The sequence below is a fragment of the Cnephaeus nilssonii genome, assembly GCF_951640355.1.
Source record: "Cnephaeus nilssonii genome assembly, chromosome: 16".
NCBI lineage: Eukaryota > Metazoa > Chordata > Mammalia > Chiroptera > Vespertilionidae > Cnephaeus > Cnephaeus nilssonii.
This window is the reverse complement of record NC_137087.1, coordinates 38,428,881-38,448,728: the sequence shown is the minus strand read 5'-3', so window position 1 is coordinate 38,448,728 and position 19,848 is coordinate 38,428,881. Positions and strand designations below refer to the sequence as shown.

At 37.1% G+C, this 19,848-nt stretch overlaps 1 protein-coding gene across 2 annotated transcripts in view; it reads right to left on the bottom strand.

The window, feature by feature from the left end:
* Positions 1 to 217: 217 nt before the first annotated feature.
* MARCHF5 (membrane associated ring-CH-type finger 5) overlaps positions 218 to 19,848 on the bottom strand; it is a 48,339-nt gene continuing 28,708 nt past the window's right edge. The window contains exons 1-5 of one of the 2 annotated variants that reach the window (XM_079793473.1): positions 18,870 to 19,019; positions 13,722 to 13,852; positions 3,798 to 3,981; positions 3,506 to 3,672; positions 218 to 3,065 (exon numbers count right to left, since the gene is read on the bottom strand). In XM_079793473.1, the coding sequence (XP_079649599.1) occupies positions 2,949 to 3,065; positions 3,506 to 3,672; positions 3,798 to 3,981; positions 13,722 to 13,852; positions 18,870 to 18,885 (615 nt within the window). In that variant the 5' untranslated portion in view covers positions 18,886 to 19,019 and the 3' untranslated portion in view covers positions 218 to 2,948. Of the gene's footprint in view, positions 3,066 to 3,505; positions 3,673 to 3,797; positions 3,982 to 13,721; positions 13,853 to 18,869; positions 19,020 to 19,848 lie in introns of those variants that run through there. The other variant, XM_079793472.1, reaches the window with a different exon arrangement.

Genomic DNA, 19,848 nt, shown 5'->3' with positions numbered 1-19,848 from the left:
CTTAACATTTAAGCTAACCTAATTACAAAATTAAGACAAATTCCTCTAATAATTTCTTTAAAAATTCAGATTTTTACTAAAAGAAAAATCTAACTACTGTCTCTATTATTTAAAAAAAGAATTATGTAGGTACAGAATTAATAATGCTTTGGCAGTTGTTCAACAAAATACACCTAGAGAACAGAAATATCCTTTATTTACCCTAATCCAGCCAGTATTGAGATAATCTATATTAAAAACAAGATGTTTAAAAAAAATTACAGCAGTTAGCAAGGCAGTGACTAATTAAGTCACTAAGTTTAATTATATATTTTTCACAGTCATTTGATAATCATGTAATGATGAACAATATTTTCAGCCACTTTGGAGATAAGTTAATTTTTGCAAAAATAATTTTACTAGTTGTCACTGAATTTCATATAAGAGGTTTAAGACATTAATTTATAGAAATTACATAGTAAAGCAATGTGAAAAAATTGAAAAACACAAAATATACCCACCTATCCCCAAAGTCTACAGCATCCCTTTAATCTGTCCCTTAATGCCTTTCTTTTATTTCATTCCCTCTTCCTAGAGAGTGAACAGACTATTTAGCAATTAAGAATGGCTGCTTCTATAGGTGCTATTTCAAGCCTAAAGTGCCTGTTGCTTTAATTTCTCTTACTCCTGGAAATATCTTTTGAGGATGAGTATTACTTGCATTTCAGTGATGAAGAAAACTGTAGCTGAGAGAAAGTTAAGTCATTTGGCCAAGGTCAAGTTATTAAAAGCAGAATTAGCATTTGAACCAGGTCTACCTAACATGAGTCAGCTCATGCTCTTTTGTTGCTTCATGACAGTGCAGGCCACCTTGCTAAAGAGAATAGGACATGGTACTTCTTGAGCTAATAAGGCTCTTTAGATTTAAGTGTTTAATCCCAAGGCTAGAGGCCACTCTTGGTCCCCAGGCACTTGCAATTCCCTCCCAAAGCCCTAGAAACCCCACTTCCCTGCCCCCAAAAGATTACAGTTGTTTCTCTCACCCTCACAAGCCCTGATGCCAATAAGTCCAAGCAGCAACTTCCCCATTTTGGACATTAAAGTAGTAAATAAGGAACTGTGTGCTTATATAACTGTAGTAAAGGCTGCCTAAAAGCTGTTCTACATAACAAAATCATACAGGAAATATCTAGTGTCTTTTCACCTTAAAAATAAAAGAAAAGCCAATATATTTTATAATTAGTTATGTAATCTAAGTCACTTTTATATATAATCATAGATTTTTATTTCCCCTTCAGAACTATAGCAGTGTTCTTAATAAGGCCCACAGTCAGTCAAATATGCCCTTCCTCCCCAAAGAATGACAACTTTATATGTTCAATAGCCATTCACATCAACTTCATACTGTAACTCAACATTCATACTATAAAGATTCCAATTTTAAATTACTAAAGTTAACATACATTATTGCAGTCTAACATAGCTCAATCTCTATTTGCTACACTCCTAAAGAGAAGCGGCCACTCATCAGGAAGAGGAAATTTATTATCATCATGCATAAGCTATTGTAAACAAGAAAATAAATAGGGTTTTTAGAACTTTTAAAAATTGAATTTTAATTAATGAAAATAACTGAAAACCAGATTGCTGAATCACATTAAAAGGGCCACTATTAAAAATGGCTTAAAATAAATAATTGCTTCTTAAAAATTAATATGAAACTAGATAAACAGTGATTATTAAGATACTACTCTCATCAATATGACAAGCAATTAAAATCTAAAAACATTAGTATTGGTTTTTAAAATAATAAATTGTCTTAAGCCAAAACCAATGACCTCAATATTTACTCAAGACTTATTTTCATAAGCATCTCCTCACTGACTGGTCTAAAAACAAAGAGCTCCAGGCCTCACCTTGGTTCACCACTGTTGGTTTTCTATCTGTTGAAATTAGACTGTAAACTACATAGAACCAAGTCTGTTGTATTCACCATTGTATCCCACAGCACTCAGCATAGCGCCTGGGCAAACGGGAGGTGATCAGCAAATACCTGAATAACTGAATCAATGAAAGAGAAGAGTAAAATAACTTTATTGAAATTTTTGCAAATCGTTCTCTGTGCTCAAACTACTATAATCTGGCAGCTCTCATTTCTAGAAATATGGATTTAAAAACCTTAGTCCAGTGATGGAAGGACCTGACATCTCTCTCTCTTTCTCTCTCTCTCTCTCTCACACACACACACACAGTAATTAAGACTGCATGAGTCAAAATTACATTATGAACTCTGAGATGTCAACATTATATAAATAATATTTAATAGTGAAAAAGTGATCTGGAAGCCCTGTGAATTTTTATCCTACACATTTTGGAGGACATCACGTGGGTTAAAAAAAACAAACAACAAAATCGCATTTGTTCAGATAATCATTTAAATGTTTACATACATTTTTGGTTTGTTATTTATTTATAACTAATTTAATTTACATTTCCTCATATTAACATGTACTCCTGTTTACAACATGTAATCAAATTATGCCAGTGAGAAAAATCCTCAGTACCTTCATTGAGTTGCCAATTCTAAGGAAACACTGAACATGAGCATGTACAAAAGAGGCCTTTGAATAAAACAGCATGTGCATTTTCCAATATTTGCACGGGTTGATCCTTACATTTTTGTCTGAAGAAAATATGAACAAAGCCAGGTTTCCCATGCTAATATAATGGTTCAGACGACTGCCATAAAAGAAGTACATACAGAATAATGAGAACGAATCACATCCTTAGGTTCCGTGATTACTGAGAGGAGTTCTCCGGCCCTAAGTGCTTTCTTTATTATATTTCTTAAAAATACGAGAGCAGCAGCTTATCACAAGTCTCCACTACTGTGCATTAATGATGGAATCAAAACAACACAACAGGCTCATAGGGATGAGAGGACTGCAGAACGACAGGAAGTCACAGTTTTATGCTTCTTCTTGCTCTGGATAATTCAGAATTTTGCGGTGTGCCTGACGTAAATATTGCTGCTGTTTGAAGTAAACCTTGAATGCTCCTTTTATGGCAACAAAGGCAATTCCACCCTAAAATAAAAAGGAAAATTAGCTTTTTCTAATGCACATTTAGAGAAACATAATTAAAGTAAGTTTACTGAGGTAGCTGCCATTACTATCTTTATTCTACAGGCACAGAGAAGACAAGAAACTTGTTTCTCAGCAAGACAGTATCTGTGATAGGGTTTGAACCGGCAGGCTGACAGAGAGCAGAAGCTCTTGCTGCAGTAGGATGGTGTGAGGATTCCTGCATATCCTGGGAGAGAAGTCACCCACAGCACCGTTCTGGAAGGCCAGTGCTACTGCTGTGACTCTTTCCATTTTACTGCTATAACATGACAGTGAGGATCACATTGAGGAGCCCCAGAATATTTATATAGTCTCATTGGTTTTTTAAAAACAACAACAAATATACAATTCATTCTCTTTTGTATAGTCACTTTAAAAAAGTAATAATGAAGCCATCTTACCAAGATTGTCCTTTGTAAATTAGAGTTAACACTACTAAACATCAGTTTACCAACTATAGTCGCAATAGTAGGAAAGACAAGGGCTCCACATAAAATTCGGGTGGCAGAGACATGATCTGCTAAAGGATTAGCCTCAGCTGGAATTCGAGGAACAGGACAGCCAATCCCTAGAGGGGAAAAATGCAGGGTATTAGTGCTAATAAATTAGCATAGCGAACATACCTTTGTATACAGGGATTCTTCCACAAGATTAATTTGGCATGCTTGTTACCACCACAATTCAGGGCCTTACCTGGAAATATACTGTTCAAAATTTGTAGTTTATTTGAGTATTTGCGCCATAGTCTAAGCACATAATCCTCCCAGCGAATCATCTTGCCTAATATCAGCATGACAGGAATAGTAGGAAGTCCAATTAAAAGGAATAAAGGATCAGCTCTCTCCATAACATCCAGACCTTCTTTATGGCCTACAACCTGTGAAACAGACAGCATTTGCTAGAATCATTTCCTTAGCTAATGAAGGGATGTGGCATGCTCCAGCTCAATTCATTTTAGAAGAAATGCTAAATGTCTAAAGAATACAGAAATAAAAAGCTTAAAAAATAAGCTGGAAAGCTATCAGTCCAGATTTATTTATAAGAATTGTCTCTCATTCAGGTTGGGGGGGGGGGCACCTCTCAAGTGATTTCATATTACATTTAAACAAGTTTTAAAAATGGCTGACCCACATTGATTGCATTTGAATGGAGGGAGGGAGGGAGGCGACTTCTGGTTCTTGCTTCGAGTCCTCTTAATTGATTTGGTTTGTCTGGGCTATTTTCGGCCGTATTTGTCTTCTAGCAGAGGATCTGTTTTCCTGTTCTTCCTACTAGGAGGTAGGCATAGCCAGGCAAGGGGCAGGACCTGTCTTTAGGAGATAGCCTGAAAACGCACTGCTCTTTGGCTCTTTCTCCCCATTGGTGATGTCTGGGAGAGTGAAATCTCGGTGGTTGGCTAAATGCTTGCTCTCCACACCTAACTCTCCTAAAAATGCAATTCCAAGGTCTAGGTTTGGGGGACTGCAGTAAGGAGTTTTGGCTACAGGTTCCAGTCATTTTCTCCAATCTAGAACTTTCCAGTGCCCTCTTTATGGGAAATGAAACTAAAACAGTACTTCCCATCTCCTCTGGATCTTAGGGCTATTTCTAAATTGGTGTAGATGCCAGAGGGCAAGAAGTACATGATTAATTGGCATTTGTGAATCTGCATACTTCCCCTCTCAGCAGAATCCTTTCCACCTGCTGATCACTCAGCCTTACACTTCTCTCACCGCCACCACTTCGTTGGTGAGCTTATTTTTAACTAAGTGATTTCCCTGGCAATTCTCTTTCAAAGGTCTCAAATGATGTCCCTTTAGTCAAAAGTTTCAATTGCTCACAAATTAAAAATATTTATCTGAGGGGTTCTTCTTGGCAGTTAATAGGGGAAGGAGGGAGACTACTTCAGAAGCCCACCCAGGTAACACCTGTGAGGCCAACAGCCTGGTAGTATGACACTACTGTAAAGGACTCGACGTAAGGTTTTCTGATCACACTTGAGGAAGAAAGGATCAGAAAGGACCCTGTCTATATTTTTTATAGGAAGGAGGGAAAAAGAAGGACAGGCGAAGAGGAAAGGAGGCAGGGAGGACTAGAAACTACTCAGAAAAGAAAGCTTATGAGATTTTTTTCAAAATGACATGCCCTTTATGTCAGCTATTATAGCACTTTTTTTTAGGTGGACTACAAGATGTGAAATAGGTCAAGCTGAGAATGATCGGGGCAAGTTGAAATTCTGGAAGACAGTCTCGATCCAGGTAAAAATATTTTATAAAAGTATGTGGAGAGAACCAAAATAGGTGCCTTTAAAATTTCAGTCAGGGATATAACCCAGACTTGCACTTGGTTAAGTTCTCTAAGATATAATATTAAAGGGTAGGAGGCTAGCCTCTTCCAAATGGTCAAAAACCATGGCATCAGTACCTGATACTCTTCAGTGTCTCCGGGTAGAAACTTAGCAACTTCACATCTTGCATGTAAAGGGTGATTGTCTTGAGTTGCTCTAAAATGAAAGAGTCTGGCTCACAATATTTCATAAACCTAATTCAATACTGGCAGATCAGCCAGTAGATTAGCCAAGAGACCATCTTTATCTATAATGCTTTTCTAGGACATTCCATTTTTTATACCACTTTATTATTTTCAATATAATGATCACTTTTAAAGTTATAACTGAATGTGATTTAAATACTCTCAAAGTGTTAGCAAACACATTTGAAAATTCATTTGCTGGGTTATGTATTCTGTTTAGAATTTAGGGTTTAAAACACAAAGCAACTTAACAAAAGGAAGATAAACAATCCAATCAAAAAATGGGCAAAGGACCTAAATACTAGTAGACACTTTTCCAAAGAGGACATACAGAAAGCCAAGAGACGTATGAAAACATGCTCAAAGTCACTAATCATCCGAGAGATGCAAATCAAAACAATGAGGTACCATCTCACACCTGCCAGAATGGCTATCATCAACAAATCAACAAGTGCTGCAGAGGATGCAGAGAAAAAGGAACCTTCCTTCACTGCTGTGGGAATACAGACTGGTGCAGCCACTGTGGAGAACAGTATGGAGTTTCCTCAAAAAATTAAAAATGGAACTGCCATTTGACCCAGTAATACCACTTCTAGGAATATATCCCAAGAAAACAAAACACCAATCAGAAAGGATATATGCACTCCTATGTTCATAGCAGCACAATTCACCATAGCTAAGGTTTGGAAACAGCCCAAATGCCCATCAGCAGATGAGTGGATTAAAAAACTGTGGTACATCTATACAATGGAATACTACGCTGCTGTAAAAAAGAAGGAATTCTTACCATTGGCAACAGCATGGATGGAACTGGAGAGCACTATGCTAAGTGAAATAAGCCAGTCAGTGAAAGATAAACACCAGATAATCTCACTCATTTGTGGAATATAAAGATTATAAACTGTTGAACAAAAATAGACAGAGGCAAAAAAGCATCGAACAGACTGTCAAACTACAGCGGGAAGGCAGGGGAGGGTAAGAGATCAACCGAAGGACTTGTATGCATCCATATAAGCACAATCAATGGATGCAAGACACGGGGGGGGGGGCGGGGGGGAGGCAAGTGATGGGGGAGGAGCGGGGGGAGGAGGGGTGTGGGGGAGGTCAATGGGGGTAAAAAAAGGAGACATGTACAACTATTTGTAATACCTTAAACAATTAAATAAAATTAATTAAATTAACAATAAATTAAAAAAAAACCCACAAAGCAGAGTGAATATTCAGATATGTTTGTTCTTCATAGATAGCAGTTAAAACCTTACAACCAGTTGTCTAAAAATGAGGAAACAAAAAAGGAAATAGGGCAATGAGCAAAGCCCTATTATCCCACCTGTTACAGCTAAAGCAGAGAGAGGCTTTTTGCTCAAGCTAAGGGTCACCATGCAGGCACACTTGCATGCATGCATGCATTCATTCAACTAAACTCTGATTATGTGCCAGACACAGGCCTTGGTACTGGGGTTTAAGTGGTGAGCTAAATGGATGTCTTCTGGAGGTGAGAGACAACCAAATCAAACAAGGGGGCAAATATAAATGCTGTAAAGAAAATAGAATAGTGTTAACACCTGTAGTACACTACCTACTACTGTCAAGACTCAAGGGCAATAAATGAAAAGATGAATTAAGCAATGAGGCTCATTTAACTTTGGTCAATAGAAAACCAGCAAACTTTGTGTATGATCATGTACATTCTGGTTCTATGCTGGAAGATTTAAAAACATTATTTTTTTTGAAACAGACTTAGAGATAACAATACAGTCTGATGGCTGCCAGAGGGGAGGAGGGAGAAGGACTGGGTGAAAAAGGTAAAGGGATTAAGAAGTATAAATTGGGCCTGTTAGGCGTGGCTCAGTGGTTGAGCTTTGACCTATGAACTAGGTCACTGTTGGGTTGCAGCCTCAATCCACAATGGGGGATGTGTGTATTTGGGGGGGTGGGGGGCGCTGATCAATGATTCTCTCTCATCATTGATGTTTATTTCTCTCCCTCTCCCTTCCTCTCTCTGAAATCAATAAAAATATGTTAAAAAGGGTACAAATTGGTAGTTACAAAATAGTCATGGGGATGTAAAGTACAGCATAGGGAATATAGTCAGTAATATTGCAATAACTATGTATGGTGCCAGGTGGGTACTGAAAATGTCAGAGTGGGTGGGAACACCACTCTCTAAAGTATATGATCGTCTAGCCACTATGCTGTACACCTGAAACATATAAAAATAACACTGAATGTAAATTATAATTAATAAATAAAATAAAATAAAATACAAGCAGATTATTATTATTTTAAATCCTTACCCAAGGGTATGTTTTTACTGATTTAGAGAGAAGGAAGAAGGGGAGGGAGGAGGAAAGGGGGAGGGAGGTGCGGAGAGATGAAGAGAGAGGGAGAAGAAGAGAGAGAGAAACATCAATCGTTTGCCTCCCATATACACCCTGACCAGGGATGGAACCTGCAACTTGGGTATGTGCCCTGACCAGCAATCAAACCCATGACCCTTCAGTGCACAGGACAACACTCCAACCAACTGGACCACACCAGCAAGGGCAAAAACAGTTAACACTTCAATTTTGGAGTGAGATTCAGGAATTATAGAATGCCTTCTCTAAGAATTTGTTATCCACATATAAAATAAAGGCCTACGGGGTTGGAGGTTTAGAGAAAAGTTTTTTTTTGTTTTTCTGCTAAAGAGCTACAAGCTAGATCTTCGTATCCAGTTAGGTCTACAGTTCACCAATGCTGAAAGGCTAAGAGTTTTAATTAAAGCCTGATCTTTTAAAGCACTGCCTATTAGAACCCTACTTTCAAATGAAAAGTTGGAACAGTGATGAACTAATAATTTTCTTAGTGATAATTTAGTGTAATTAAGAATGGACAATGCTTATGGGCATTGTCTTTATACTAAATGCAAAAGTGGAACTAGGTTGAATATTAAGGTTCCATTGTTCCAGAATAAAACGTTCCAACTGCCTTTGCAACCAGATTTCACTTAAGGAGCCCAAGATTAGGAACAGGAGTCTTTTTTTTTAAAAAAAAGTAACTTTTTTTTTTTTTAAATTTCAGAGAGGAAGGGAGAGGGAGAAAGATAGAAACATCAATGATGAGAATCATTGATTGGCTGCCTCCTGCAAATCCCCTATTGGGGACCGAGCCCGCAACCTGGGCATGTGCCCATGACCAAAATTGAACCTGGGACCCTTCAGTCCGCAGGCCGATGCTCTATCCACTGAGCCAAATGGCTAGGGCAGGGACAGTCTTAATGCTTTTTCTTGCTGTGTGGTTCTGGACATGTAAACTCTTTGAACCTGTAAATGAGGAGTAATTGGTAGTATCTATGACACAAGATTGTTGCAAGGATTAAATGCATCAGTGCTTGAAAGGTCTTCAGCCTATTGTCTTTTCAATAAAAATGTAAGTGAAGGCCGAAACCGGTTTGGCTCAGTGGACAGAGCGTCGGCCTGCGGACTCAAGGGTCCCAGGTTCGATTCCGGTCAAGGGCATGTACCTTGGTTGCGGGCACACCCCCAGTAGGGGGTGTGCAGGAGGCAGCTGATCGATGTTTCTCTCTCATCGATGTTTCTAACTCTCTATCCCTCTCTCTTCCTCTCTGTAAAAAATCAATAAAATATTAAAAAAAAAATGTAAGTGAAGTTCCTATTTAAGTTCCTCACAATTAAGAGAGATTGAAACTATGACTTGTTCATGAAAAAATAAATGGGAATATCTCCAAAATGGACAAACAGAAGGCCAAAAGTCATATGAAAAAATGCTCAAAGTCACTAATCATCTGAGAGATGTAAATCAAAATGACAATGAGATACCACCTCACACCTGTTAGAATGGCTATCAACAAATCAACAAACGACAAGTGCTGGCGAGGATGTGGAGAAAAGGGAACCCTAGTACACTGCTGGTGGGAATGCAAACTAGTGCAGCCTCTGTGGAAAACAATTGGAGTATCCTCAAAAAATTAAAAATGGAACTACCATTTGACCCAGTGATCCCACTTCTAGGCATCTATCCCAAGAATTCAGAAACACCCATCAGAAAGAATATATGCACTCCTATGTTCATAGCAGTGCAATTTACAATAGCTAAGATTTGAAAATGGCCTAAGTACATTTCACCAATGCTGAAAGGCTAAGAGTTTTAGCAGATGAGTGGATTAAAACGCTTTGGTACATCTATACAATGGAATACTATGCAGCTGTAAAAAAGAAAAAAACTCTGTTTGCAACAGCACGAATGGACCTACAGAGCATTATGCTAAGCAAAATAAGCCAGTCAGAGAAAGATAAGTATCACATGATCTCACTCATATGTGGAATCTAATGAACAACATAAACTGATGAACAAAAATAGACCCAGAGACCTAGAAACGTTGAACAAACAGTCAAACCTCAGAGGGAAGAAGGCAGGCATGGTGGAAAGTGGAGGGTGGGGGTAGGGGTGGGGAGATCAACCAATGAACTCATATGTGTATATGCATAACCCATAGTCATAGACAATAGGGTGGAGAAGGCTTTCGGGGAGGAGGGTGAAAGGGCAACGGGGGAAAAAAGGGACATATGTAATACTTTCAACAATAAAGAGAATAGTTGTGATTCCTTAATCTGATTTACCTCATAGTAATAAGAGAACAAAAGGAAAAGTAACAGCAAAGTGTTAAAGAGAAAACCCTAAATACTGCTGATGTCACATTCCCTAACAAATATGCTCACGGAGGTAAAAGTCTTCCTAATGCTCTTCAGTAACACACAGTACTACCTACTGTCCACAATCTATCTCATTTCTGAGCTTAAAAAAATCTTTTCATGTGAGTTAGTACATGTAAAGGTTATTTCTAAATAACACCTAATATATATGTATTATCATAATTTTAAGATTTTTTTTTTTACTGTCACGATTAACCATCATGTTCATTTTAATATCTGTACTTGTATCATTTCTTCCCTCTACCAATCCAAATTATTTCCTTCAAGGGGTTAGCTCAAGACTTATCTTTTTCATAACTTCAAATGATTTTTCACTTTTACTGAATACAATACTGCTTATGTAGTCTTCTATGCTCATCACAATTGTTTATGGAACCTTATAACTCTTCTCCAGTTGTTCAGTAAGTCCATCTTATCTTAGACTACATTCCAGGGCTTTCAATTTGTTTTATATTTTATGCAGACCTCAGGTCAGTGTTAACTTTTTGACTGAATCATACCAATATTGTTCAAAATATCATGATACAACTGGTAGCCCTTTTTGGAGGATACAAACTATATTCCTTAATTGACTCGTGTTGTTGAAGTGTCTCATTAATTATAAAAAATCTTTTAAGATTGAGTTAAAGACTTTTTCTCAAAAAGAGCCATCCCATTTCTTATAGTCATTTAGGTCTTAAGAGAAATCAGTCTCAGAGTGCCTAGTTTCCTCATCTGTAACAAATATACACCTGTAATGTATTTGTACATTAAATAATGTAAAATCTGCTCTAAGTTTTCTCAGTCCTAGAATTGTCCTGAACTTCCTTGATCTAATGATGTACTGATAATCATTAGAAACGAATTATTGCTTAGAAAATAATCCTGTTACACCTGATGGAACTGATCATATAAAAAAAAAATCAATATTCATGAACACATTAAAGTGTTAGTCTCTGTTATATGCTACATAGGAATGCATGAGTGTAAGATAGTCTCTACTTTCAAGCAAATTACCTTCTAACAGGAAAAGTAAGGCCTGAATATAGGAAAAGTTAAATAACTTAGGTAAATCTATATAAGAAATATATAAATTTTATGTAAGTCAGCACAAAATTAGCTGCCGTTTGAGGAATAAAAAATGTCACCAATGCAGAGGAAGAAGAAACCACAGTGGGCAAGTTTCATGGAGGAAAAGTGGCTGAACTAACCCTGAAAGAAGGGTTTAGAGTTGGATTAGTAGAGAGGGAACTGGAAGCACAGGTATGAGGCAGGGACATAAGCCAAAGGACAGAGATAAAAACATCTAAACAACATAAGGATGGGTTGGGAGGAGACAACCCAATAGGCTCTCAAAACAGCATGAAGTAAGACTATGGAGGACTCTACATAACAAAGCAGGTTAAGAAAATGGGATCTTTTCAAATCAGTGGTTCTCCACTTTATCCACCACACTCACCACAAATGACATCTTACTATCTGTGATTCATTCCAGTGACTATATCCAGATTTTTGGTTGTCATCAAGATTTATGAAGAAGCCTTGTAATACTGTCTCACCATGGCTATTGATGGAGCAACCAGACGGCTGCTTACTATGGACCCTGACAGAGACCGGTTATGTGCAATTTTTGGAATATTACATATATACAGTAACTCCTCACTTTAATGGTGTCAATAGGATCTGTAAGTTTTTAAAAAATATATTATTTTTACTGACTTTTTACAGAGAGGAAGGGAGAGGGACAGAGAGTTAGAAACATCGATGAGAGAGAAACATCGATCAGCTGCCTCCTGCACATCCCCCACTGGGGATCGAGCCTTGAACCTGCAACCAAGGTACATGCCCTCGACTGGAATCGAACCCAGGACCTATCAGTCCACGGCCCGACGCTCTGTCCACTGAGCCAACCGGTCAGGGCAGGATCTGTAACTTTTAAAAATATATATTTTTATTGATTTCAGAGAGGAAGGGAGAGGGAGAGAGGGACAGAAACATCAATGATGAGAGAATCATCTATCGGCTGCCTCCTGCACGCCCCCTACTGGGGGATCAAGCCCACAACCCAGGCATGTGCCCTTGACCAGAATTGAACCTGGGACTCTTCAGTCTGCAGACCGACGCTCTATCCACTGAGGCAAACCAGCTAGGGCAGGTTCTGTGACTTTTAACTGAAATGAATAATGAAACTAACTTGACCATAGGCTAACTGATTTAAACAAGAGTTAAGTTCCTACAGTATCTTATCAACATAACAAAATGATGTTGAGTGAAACATTATTTGAGGACTTGCTTTAACTCCCTTTTCTTCCATGCACTAATTTATATGGAAGAAAAGCAAATTATAGCATTTATAAACATAAATGTGTTTATTGAGTTACTTATAAAATGCTTAACCAATCTAGGTGCTACTTTTGAGCAGTACTTAAGGCAGAAGAGATGGTAAGCTTGAAATAAGATGTTGAAGGTATTATTTTAGGAAGATTCATTTGAAAGGATAGACTGATAGAAGAAAATGCAGTTAGAGAAACCAATTAAGAGGCTCCTTTAGCTATCCAGGTTATGATGGGAGAATGACAAGAAATCATGAGGTAAAAACTGTGGAAAGGAAACCACAGATGTAAGACATCAAAATGAAAACTGATTGGACTTGGTCAGTGGACTGCATATAGGGAGGGCTATGTAGTAGAAAGTTAAAGGCTAAGAATGTAGGCTATAAATTGAGTAGGTGAAAAAATAATAGGAATTAAAAGTATAGATAAATTATAATAGGGGCTAAATTTAGGTTTTAAATTGAGAAAAGACAAGTTTGATTTCATAATATTGAGTGTGAAGTCATAAGAAGTCCTTTTTAAGGAGAAGGGTCATGCTGCTATTGTAGAAATGGATATGAGGAAAGATTAGGGCAAAAGACATAGATCAGAACACAAAAAACCAGAGATGATAGCTGAAAATCTTTAAGGACGAGGTATATAGTGAAGAGTCAAGGGCCTGGGATAAAACCTTAAACCTTAAAATATAAGTCTCTAATCTTCATCAACAGTTACTGGAAGCAACAAATTTTCTAATCAACAAAGACACTGGTTATAAATTGTGGCAATTCTGGACACTAAACAGCTTTTTATATACTTTCTTATTTTTAGATCACAAGAAAGTTATTACTTGTTCAAAATAAATTTTAAAACTCCTTGCCCTGGCTCAGTGGTTGAGCATTAACCTATGAACCAGAAGGTCATGGTTTGATTGCCGGTCAGGGCACATGACCAGGTTTTTTTGCTAGATCCCCAGTAGGGGGCATATAGAAGGCAGCCAATCAATGATTCTCTCTCATTGATGTTTCTCTATCCCTCTCCCTTCCTCTGAGATTAAAAAAAAAAAAGGTAATGTAATTGAATTAAATAAAATAGTGAACCTGCATTACTGTCACTGCTCCGTAAGTCACAGCTGTCCAATAGATAGAGCCAACCATGATTCCCGCTGCAGCAAATGGACAGGCTTTTGAGATCAGTCTGTCTGCAAGGTCCAAGACGTACACAACTGGACCTATGATACAAAGAAAACAAGCAAAGTTTCAACACAGGACAGATTTTTAAAAAATACTTTTTCAGTATTTCCCATAGATCTGATGGTTGTTCTGATGCTTTAGAAATAACTGTTATAAATGTGATGGAAATCCAGATTTGAATAGATTTAGAATTTCTCAGTCTTTTGCATGAATAGCTAAATGTTACCTCCTGAATTTAAATATAGCCCCTTTAAACCCTTTCTTAAGCAGCAACCTGTGATTAAAGCCTCATAGTTGCTGCTTATAAAAGAAGTAGTTCTCTCACTTCTCTTAATTACATTGGCTACTTCAGAATGAAATAGCTGTTTCAGCTTACCCTTCCCAAACAGTTCTTGGCCACAACTAGTAGTATTTGGTTAAGAGTATCACTTCTTTGACTTCACTCATTACTTCCTTGATAAAGCCAGTGAAAGTAACCAAGGCTATTTTCTCATAGTTACACAAAATCAATCTATCTTACTTTGATTTTCAATATGCTAGAATTAGTTGAGTATTATTCTCTAACAACTTCTTTTAACCCTTTGCACTCGCTTGTTTTCTCGATTCCTTTATTCTAATGCTAACCCTGTCGAGTCACACTTGACATCCGAGTGCAAAAGGTTAATTATCATAACACTAGTTTTTATGGCATTTCAACAGCTATGTGTGCCAATTATGCTTCTATTATTATGTGCTTAACTGTGAAATTTGACTACTACCTCCCTCTGGAAGTTATTTGGGATAGCTACATTTGGAGGTATTCTAATTAACAACCATTTAGCCCAATAACATAATTTAGCTCCAGAATTTTCCAGAGCAGTGGAAGGGTTTTAGTCCTGAATTGGAGCAAGGCCTACATTTAGAACTGAATATCTAAGTTTAATCAAAGGATTATAAAACCTTGATTTAGTAATCACAATAGTTACTGAATACCATCTACATACAACCTATTACTTGAGTCATTTTCTTAGAAATGTACAAGTGTTATTACCTACCTTCCGGGAACTTACAATCTATAGGAGGATACTATACACAAAAATAATTTGCATTGTACAAAGAAATTAACATAGCAATATGATAAAATAATGAACGTATAAGAACAAGCATTCATTTTTGGAGCCTCTGATCAATACTTATCCCTGATCACTGGAGCCAATATCACTAAATCACAAAGAGAGACCACACTGTGAAGTAGAAGGAACATTTGGAGAGACACCAAAGAATCTATTGATTTAAATTTAGCATATCTATTTTACTATTGTCAAATTTTAACTTACATAACATTTAAAATTATAAATTTATCTTTTGGGACCAAATAGATAAAGTAAGCCTAGTTTAGTGCATACGGATTCTATGTCCTCTAATCATAGTTATCATTTCTTGAGTGTCTACATGATACCAAGTGTTGTGCCACAGGCATTACATGCATCATTATTTAATCTCAATGTAAGGTTTAATCCTTAAAATATGCAAATTTGCTGGGTTAAATTTAAAATTCCCTCAGAAGGCACAATACAAGTCATTTAGCTCTGACCAGTGTGGCTCAGTTGGTTGGGCATCATCCTGTGTACCAAAAGGTTGCTGGTTTGATTCCCAGATAGGGCAGATGCCCAGGTTTCCTGCTTGATTCCCAAGCAGGCGGCAGCCAATAGATGTTCTGCTCTCACATCGATGTTTCTCTCTCAAAATCAATAAAAAAAATATTTTAAAAAGTTATTTTAGTGAGTCAAAGATCGCTCAAATGCTGGTATTAAAAATTAATGACAATACTTCAACTTTCATATTCTCTACTGATAATTTTTTAAATCAGAAAACTAAAGCCACATGAGAACATCAGACGCTACAGTACATGTACTCATCTACCAGATCCCATCCTCTCTCCAACTCAAAGCCACAGCTCCGTCAATTCTCTCCTTTCCCACATCATTTCCCCCTACTATTTGCTGGATGATTTCCAAACAAACATGCCATTATTTCTTCTATCTTAAAGAAACTCTTCACTTGATCCTCCCCCCCCCCCCCCCCCCGCCCCACTGCTCCATTTACAACAAAATTCTTCAAAAGACTTACTCTGTTTTCACTCATTCAATTCTTTCTTGAACCCACTTATCAAGATTGCTCATCAAGGTCACTAATAAACTATGCATAGCTAAATCCAATCTCAGCTTTCTTCTTATTTAGCCTTTCAGCAACAGCTGACAGATATTCCCTTCTTCTTCCTACCAAATGGTTCTTCACTGCATTTTCAGGGCATCACCATCTCTTGGTTTTCTTTCCATCTTACCAGTCACTAACTTTTTTTAAAAAAATATATTTTATTTATTTTAGAGAGGAAGGGAGAAGGAGAGAGAGATAGAAACATCAATGATGAGAGAATCATTGATTGGCTGCTTCCTGCACGCCCCCTACTGGGGATTGAGCCCGAAACCCAGGCATGCGCCCTTGGCTGGCGTCGAACCTGGGACCCTTCAGTCCGCAGGCCGACGCTCTATCCATTGAGCCAAACCAGCCAGGGCAGTCACTAACTTTATAGTCTCCTTTACTGATTCTTCTTCTTGATCTCAGGAAAGCCCACCCACCCTGCCAATGTACACCTCACTATACTGTCTATTTGATTACTCTGCTCTAGATTTCTTTTCCCAAAGCAGTTATCACTAACTAACATACTCTAATGTACTTATCAACTGTTTCCACATATTACAACAGGGGCTGGAACCTATGGCCCAGCTGGCTGTTTATTTTTGTAAATAAAGTTTTATTGGAGCATGGCTGTATATGTATATTTTTTAACAGAAAAAAAGTTCACTGACTAAAAAATAAAGTTCACAAAAGCTCAAAAAAGAAAATCTTTAGATCTTCCTTTTTCATTATTCTGTACAGAGTCCATTACAAAACTATTTCCTACCAGTCAGAATCAGAATTTATATGGAAAGAGGTTTTTACATGCTTCCAATGTAACTTCTTTCCTTCCTCTTTTTTTAACAGTATACTTGGAATTATCTACTGATGTAGTAAAGCAATTTAATTCCTAAAAAATAATCAACCATTTGGACAAAAATATAATTCTAAAAAGTAATCCATCACCACCACTTTTATCTATCATGAACACAGACAATCTAGAGATGTTTGAATATCTTTCCTTTAACGATTTCAGGTTCTAACAAAATTAGCTCAATTTTCTTGCTGAATCATTAGGTGTGAATTCTTTTTGCACATGCAAAAACAAACAAAATCTTCACTCATCATTTTAGAAAATTTCTACTCACCCTTTGGTTCATAAGCAAAAGATATGCTGGATTAAATGAAGACACTGGCTGCATTTTATGGCCCTTAATTAGTTTTTCTGACAAAATTCTGTCTAGGCTTTGTCTTAAGCTTATTTTGTCTAAACTTTTCAAGACTCTTCCAGATAGAGTAGTCCAAGATTAGTTCAATAATTAAAAGAAAGATTAAATGCCTAATGGTAAATATACCATTAGAATAATAAGCTGCCCCAGAGGAGCTATTTCTGAGAACTTACGATTATCTAAGCAAGCTATTTGGTGAATAACAACAATCACTGAAGTCCTCTGGATGACTGTCCCTAAAATCATACCCTTCCTAATAGGAGACTTATCATGTGCTACTACCCCATGACTTGGGGTCACAAAAGGAAAATAGTTAATAGCAACTAGATTCTTATTGTCATATTACAACACAAAGAGTTATTGGAAGTAAGGAAAGGCATGACTCCAGCCCTTAAAAACCTTAATTCTAACGGGGAGGAAAAAGTATGAATACATATACTTTATAAATTAAATATGTGAGGGCATAAAAAGGTTTCAATATTTTAAAAAGGCACACTGAATTTTTAATGCCTTAGTGGGCTTCACTACTTACGTTTTCAACAGTATTGTAGTTACACATGGATGACAATGAAAAGGAAATCCATTGTGAATTCTTTCATACAATAAAAAAGCTTTTGGCCTGGCTGGGTGGTTCAGTTGGTTGGAGTGTTGTCCCATGCACCAACAGGTTGTAGGTTTGATTCTGGGTCGGGGTGCGTATGGGAGGCAACCGATCAATGTTTCTCTCTAAAATCAATTGAACAACATATCCTCAGGTGAGGATTAAAAAGAAAACTTTTATAAAGAAAATAACTACACTAATATTTTGGGTAAATTCAAATTTTCACATTTCAGATTTGAATGACATCAAATACTGAGCTGAGGACTACTGAGGAAACTCCTAAGTCCATGTCTACTGAAAAAGTAGTGAGTTTTATTGGACGGACACTATGAACAAAGATTTTCTACAGCTGCGATTTTAATTCAAGACTATAGGTATGAATGGTGTTACTCTTGGAAGATACAAAATTAATGAATGAAGGGCAAGCAATACTTAGCATTCAACATCTGCTGGTACTACTTACAATAATACCCAGAATTCCTAGGACCTTTTTCAAGGACAGATACCCTGACCAATTCCTGAAAAATAATTTCTATGTTATGAATGCTATAGTTTCTAATACAGAACATAATTTAATGAGCATTTTTAGGTAATTTATAAGGTAATTAAGATTATAGCTCCCATGAACTCCAAGGTTTCTATTAAGTGGCCAATGATTTAAAGAGAATTAACAAGCAAAAAGCTATTCAAGTTTTCAGGTTTTTATTGTGGTGTTGTTTTTTCCTTTGCATTGAACTATTTTGCCTGGACCCAACTTAAATGCCAACTTGCTAAGTCAAAACACCAGCCCCACTTTCAGATTCAGAACCATCCAGAACTGCAAGTTTTGGAGGCCACCAAAAGTCCAACAATATAGATTTAAACTTCTCTTCTTGCTCCATGTCTTCTTTTTGTTACACTTTGTTTCTGGAATGTCCTGTCTCTATTTTGATTAAGTCTGTATGAAAACCCAACTACCCAGTGAAAACTAACCTAACCTGATAGAGTTTGACTGACTTAATTGCTCTACCCACCCTGTTCATGTCCCAAAAGGCTTCCTTTACACACTATTCCACAAAATGCACTTACCCCTTTGCTTGTGCATAATGTTAGTACTTTAAGTTCTTGTTCAATGTTTGTTCAGTTGTCTCAATATCCTTTATGTCTGTCCATGTCAGCATCATCTTAGATTGAAAACTCCCAGGGGGCAGGGGCCATGTCTGTTTAACTCGTTTTGTACAGTGCCTAGGATAGAACCATGTACAGATAGGTGCTTAAAAATTGCTTTTTGATGATGACTGGCATCACTCTCAGGACTCTCTAGGCCACAGCTATCTCAGCACATGGTACCTGGCAGTACATCATGGCACTTTGGCCTGTTCTACAGAGCACCAGAATATAATGGCATAGGAACTAGCTGTAGCACTTGGGCAAGTATTTGACTCAATCCATTATTAAAAAAGAATGGAAAAAAAAAGTTTTAATTATATGGTCCCAAGTCAACAAATGTGGATTTCATTGAGGACATGAAATAATATCACAGCAACCACTTTTAAGAGTTAAATGTGGGAATCCTTATGGGACAGAAAAGAGTTTTAACTCTTTCCCTAGCATTCAACACTGTTTTTAAACTTGACTTTGGAGGCGAGGTCTAAGAAGCCTCAGACAAGCTTATGTAAGTTTCATCTTTGACTGCTCTACTTGTAGGTTGAGAGTTGAGCATTTTTATGTAAGAACAAACACCCTGCTAACTCAGGCTATAAGTTACATTGCTTAATAAGAAGTTAGTCATTAGACTGTAAACAGGAAGAAAGGATATGTTCTTGGACAATTTTTTAGATAACTAATCTAATAATTGATCAAAAATCTCCCAAAACAAAACAAAAACCAAACAAGCTTGAAGAATAAAAGATCCAGAGTCAAAGCAAATGAGTATAATTCCTGTGTATATACATAGCTTATCACCATGAACAGTAACTAAAGATCGTCATAGTAGTTCTTTTATAATTACAGTTTGTGCCCAGGGAAAACTTAAATTTATCCTTAGAGTAGAATAGCCCATAGCATA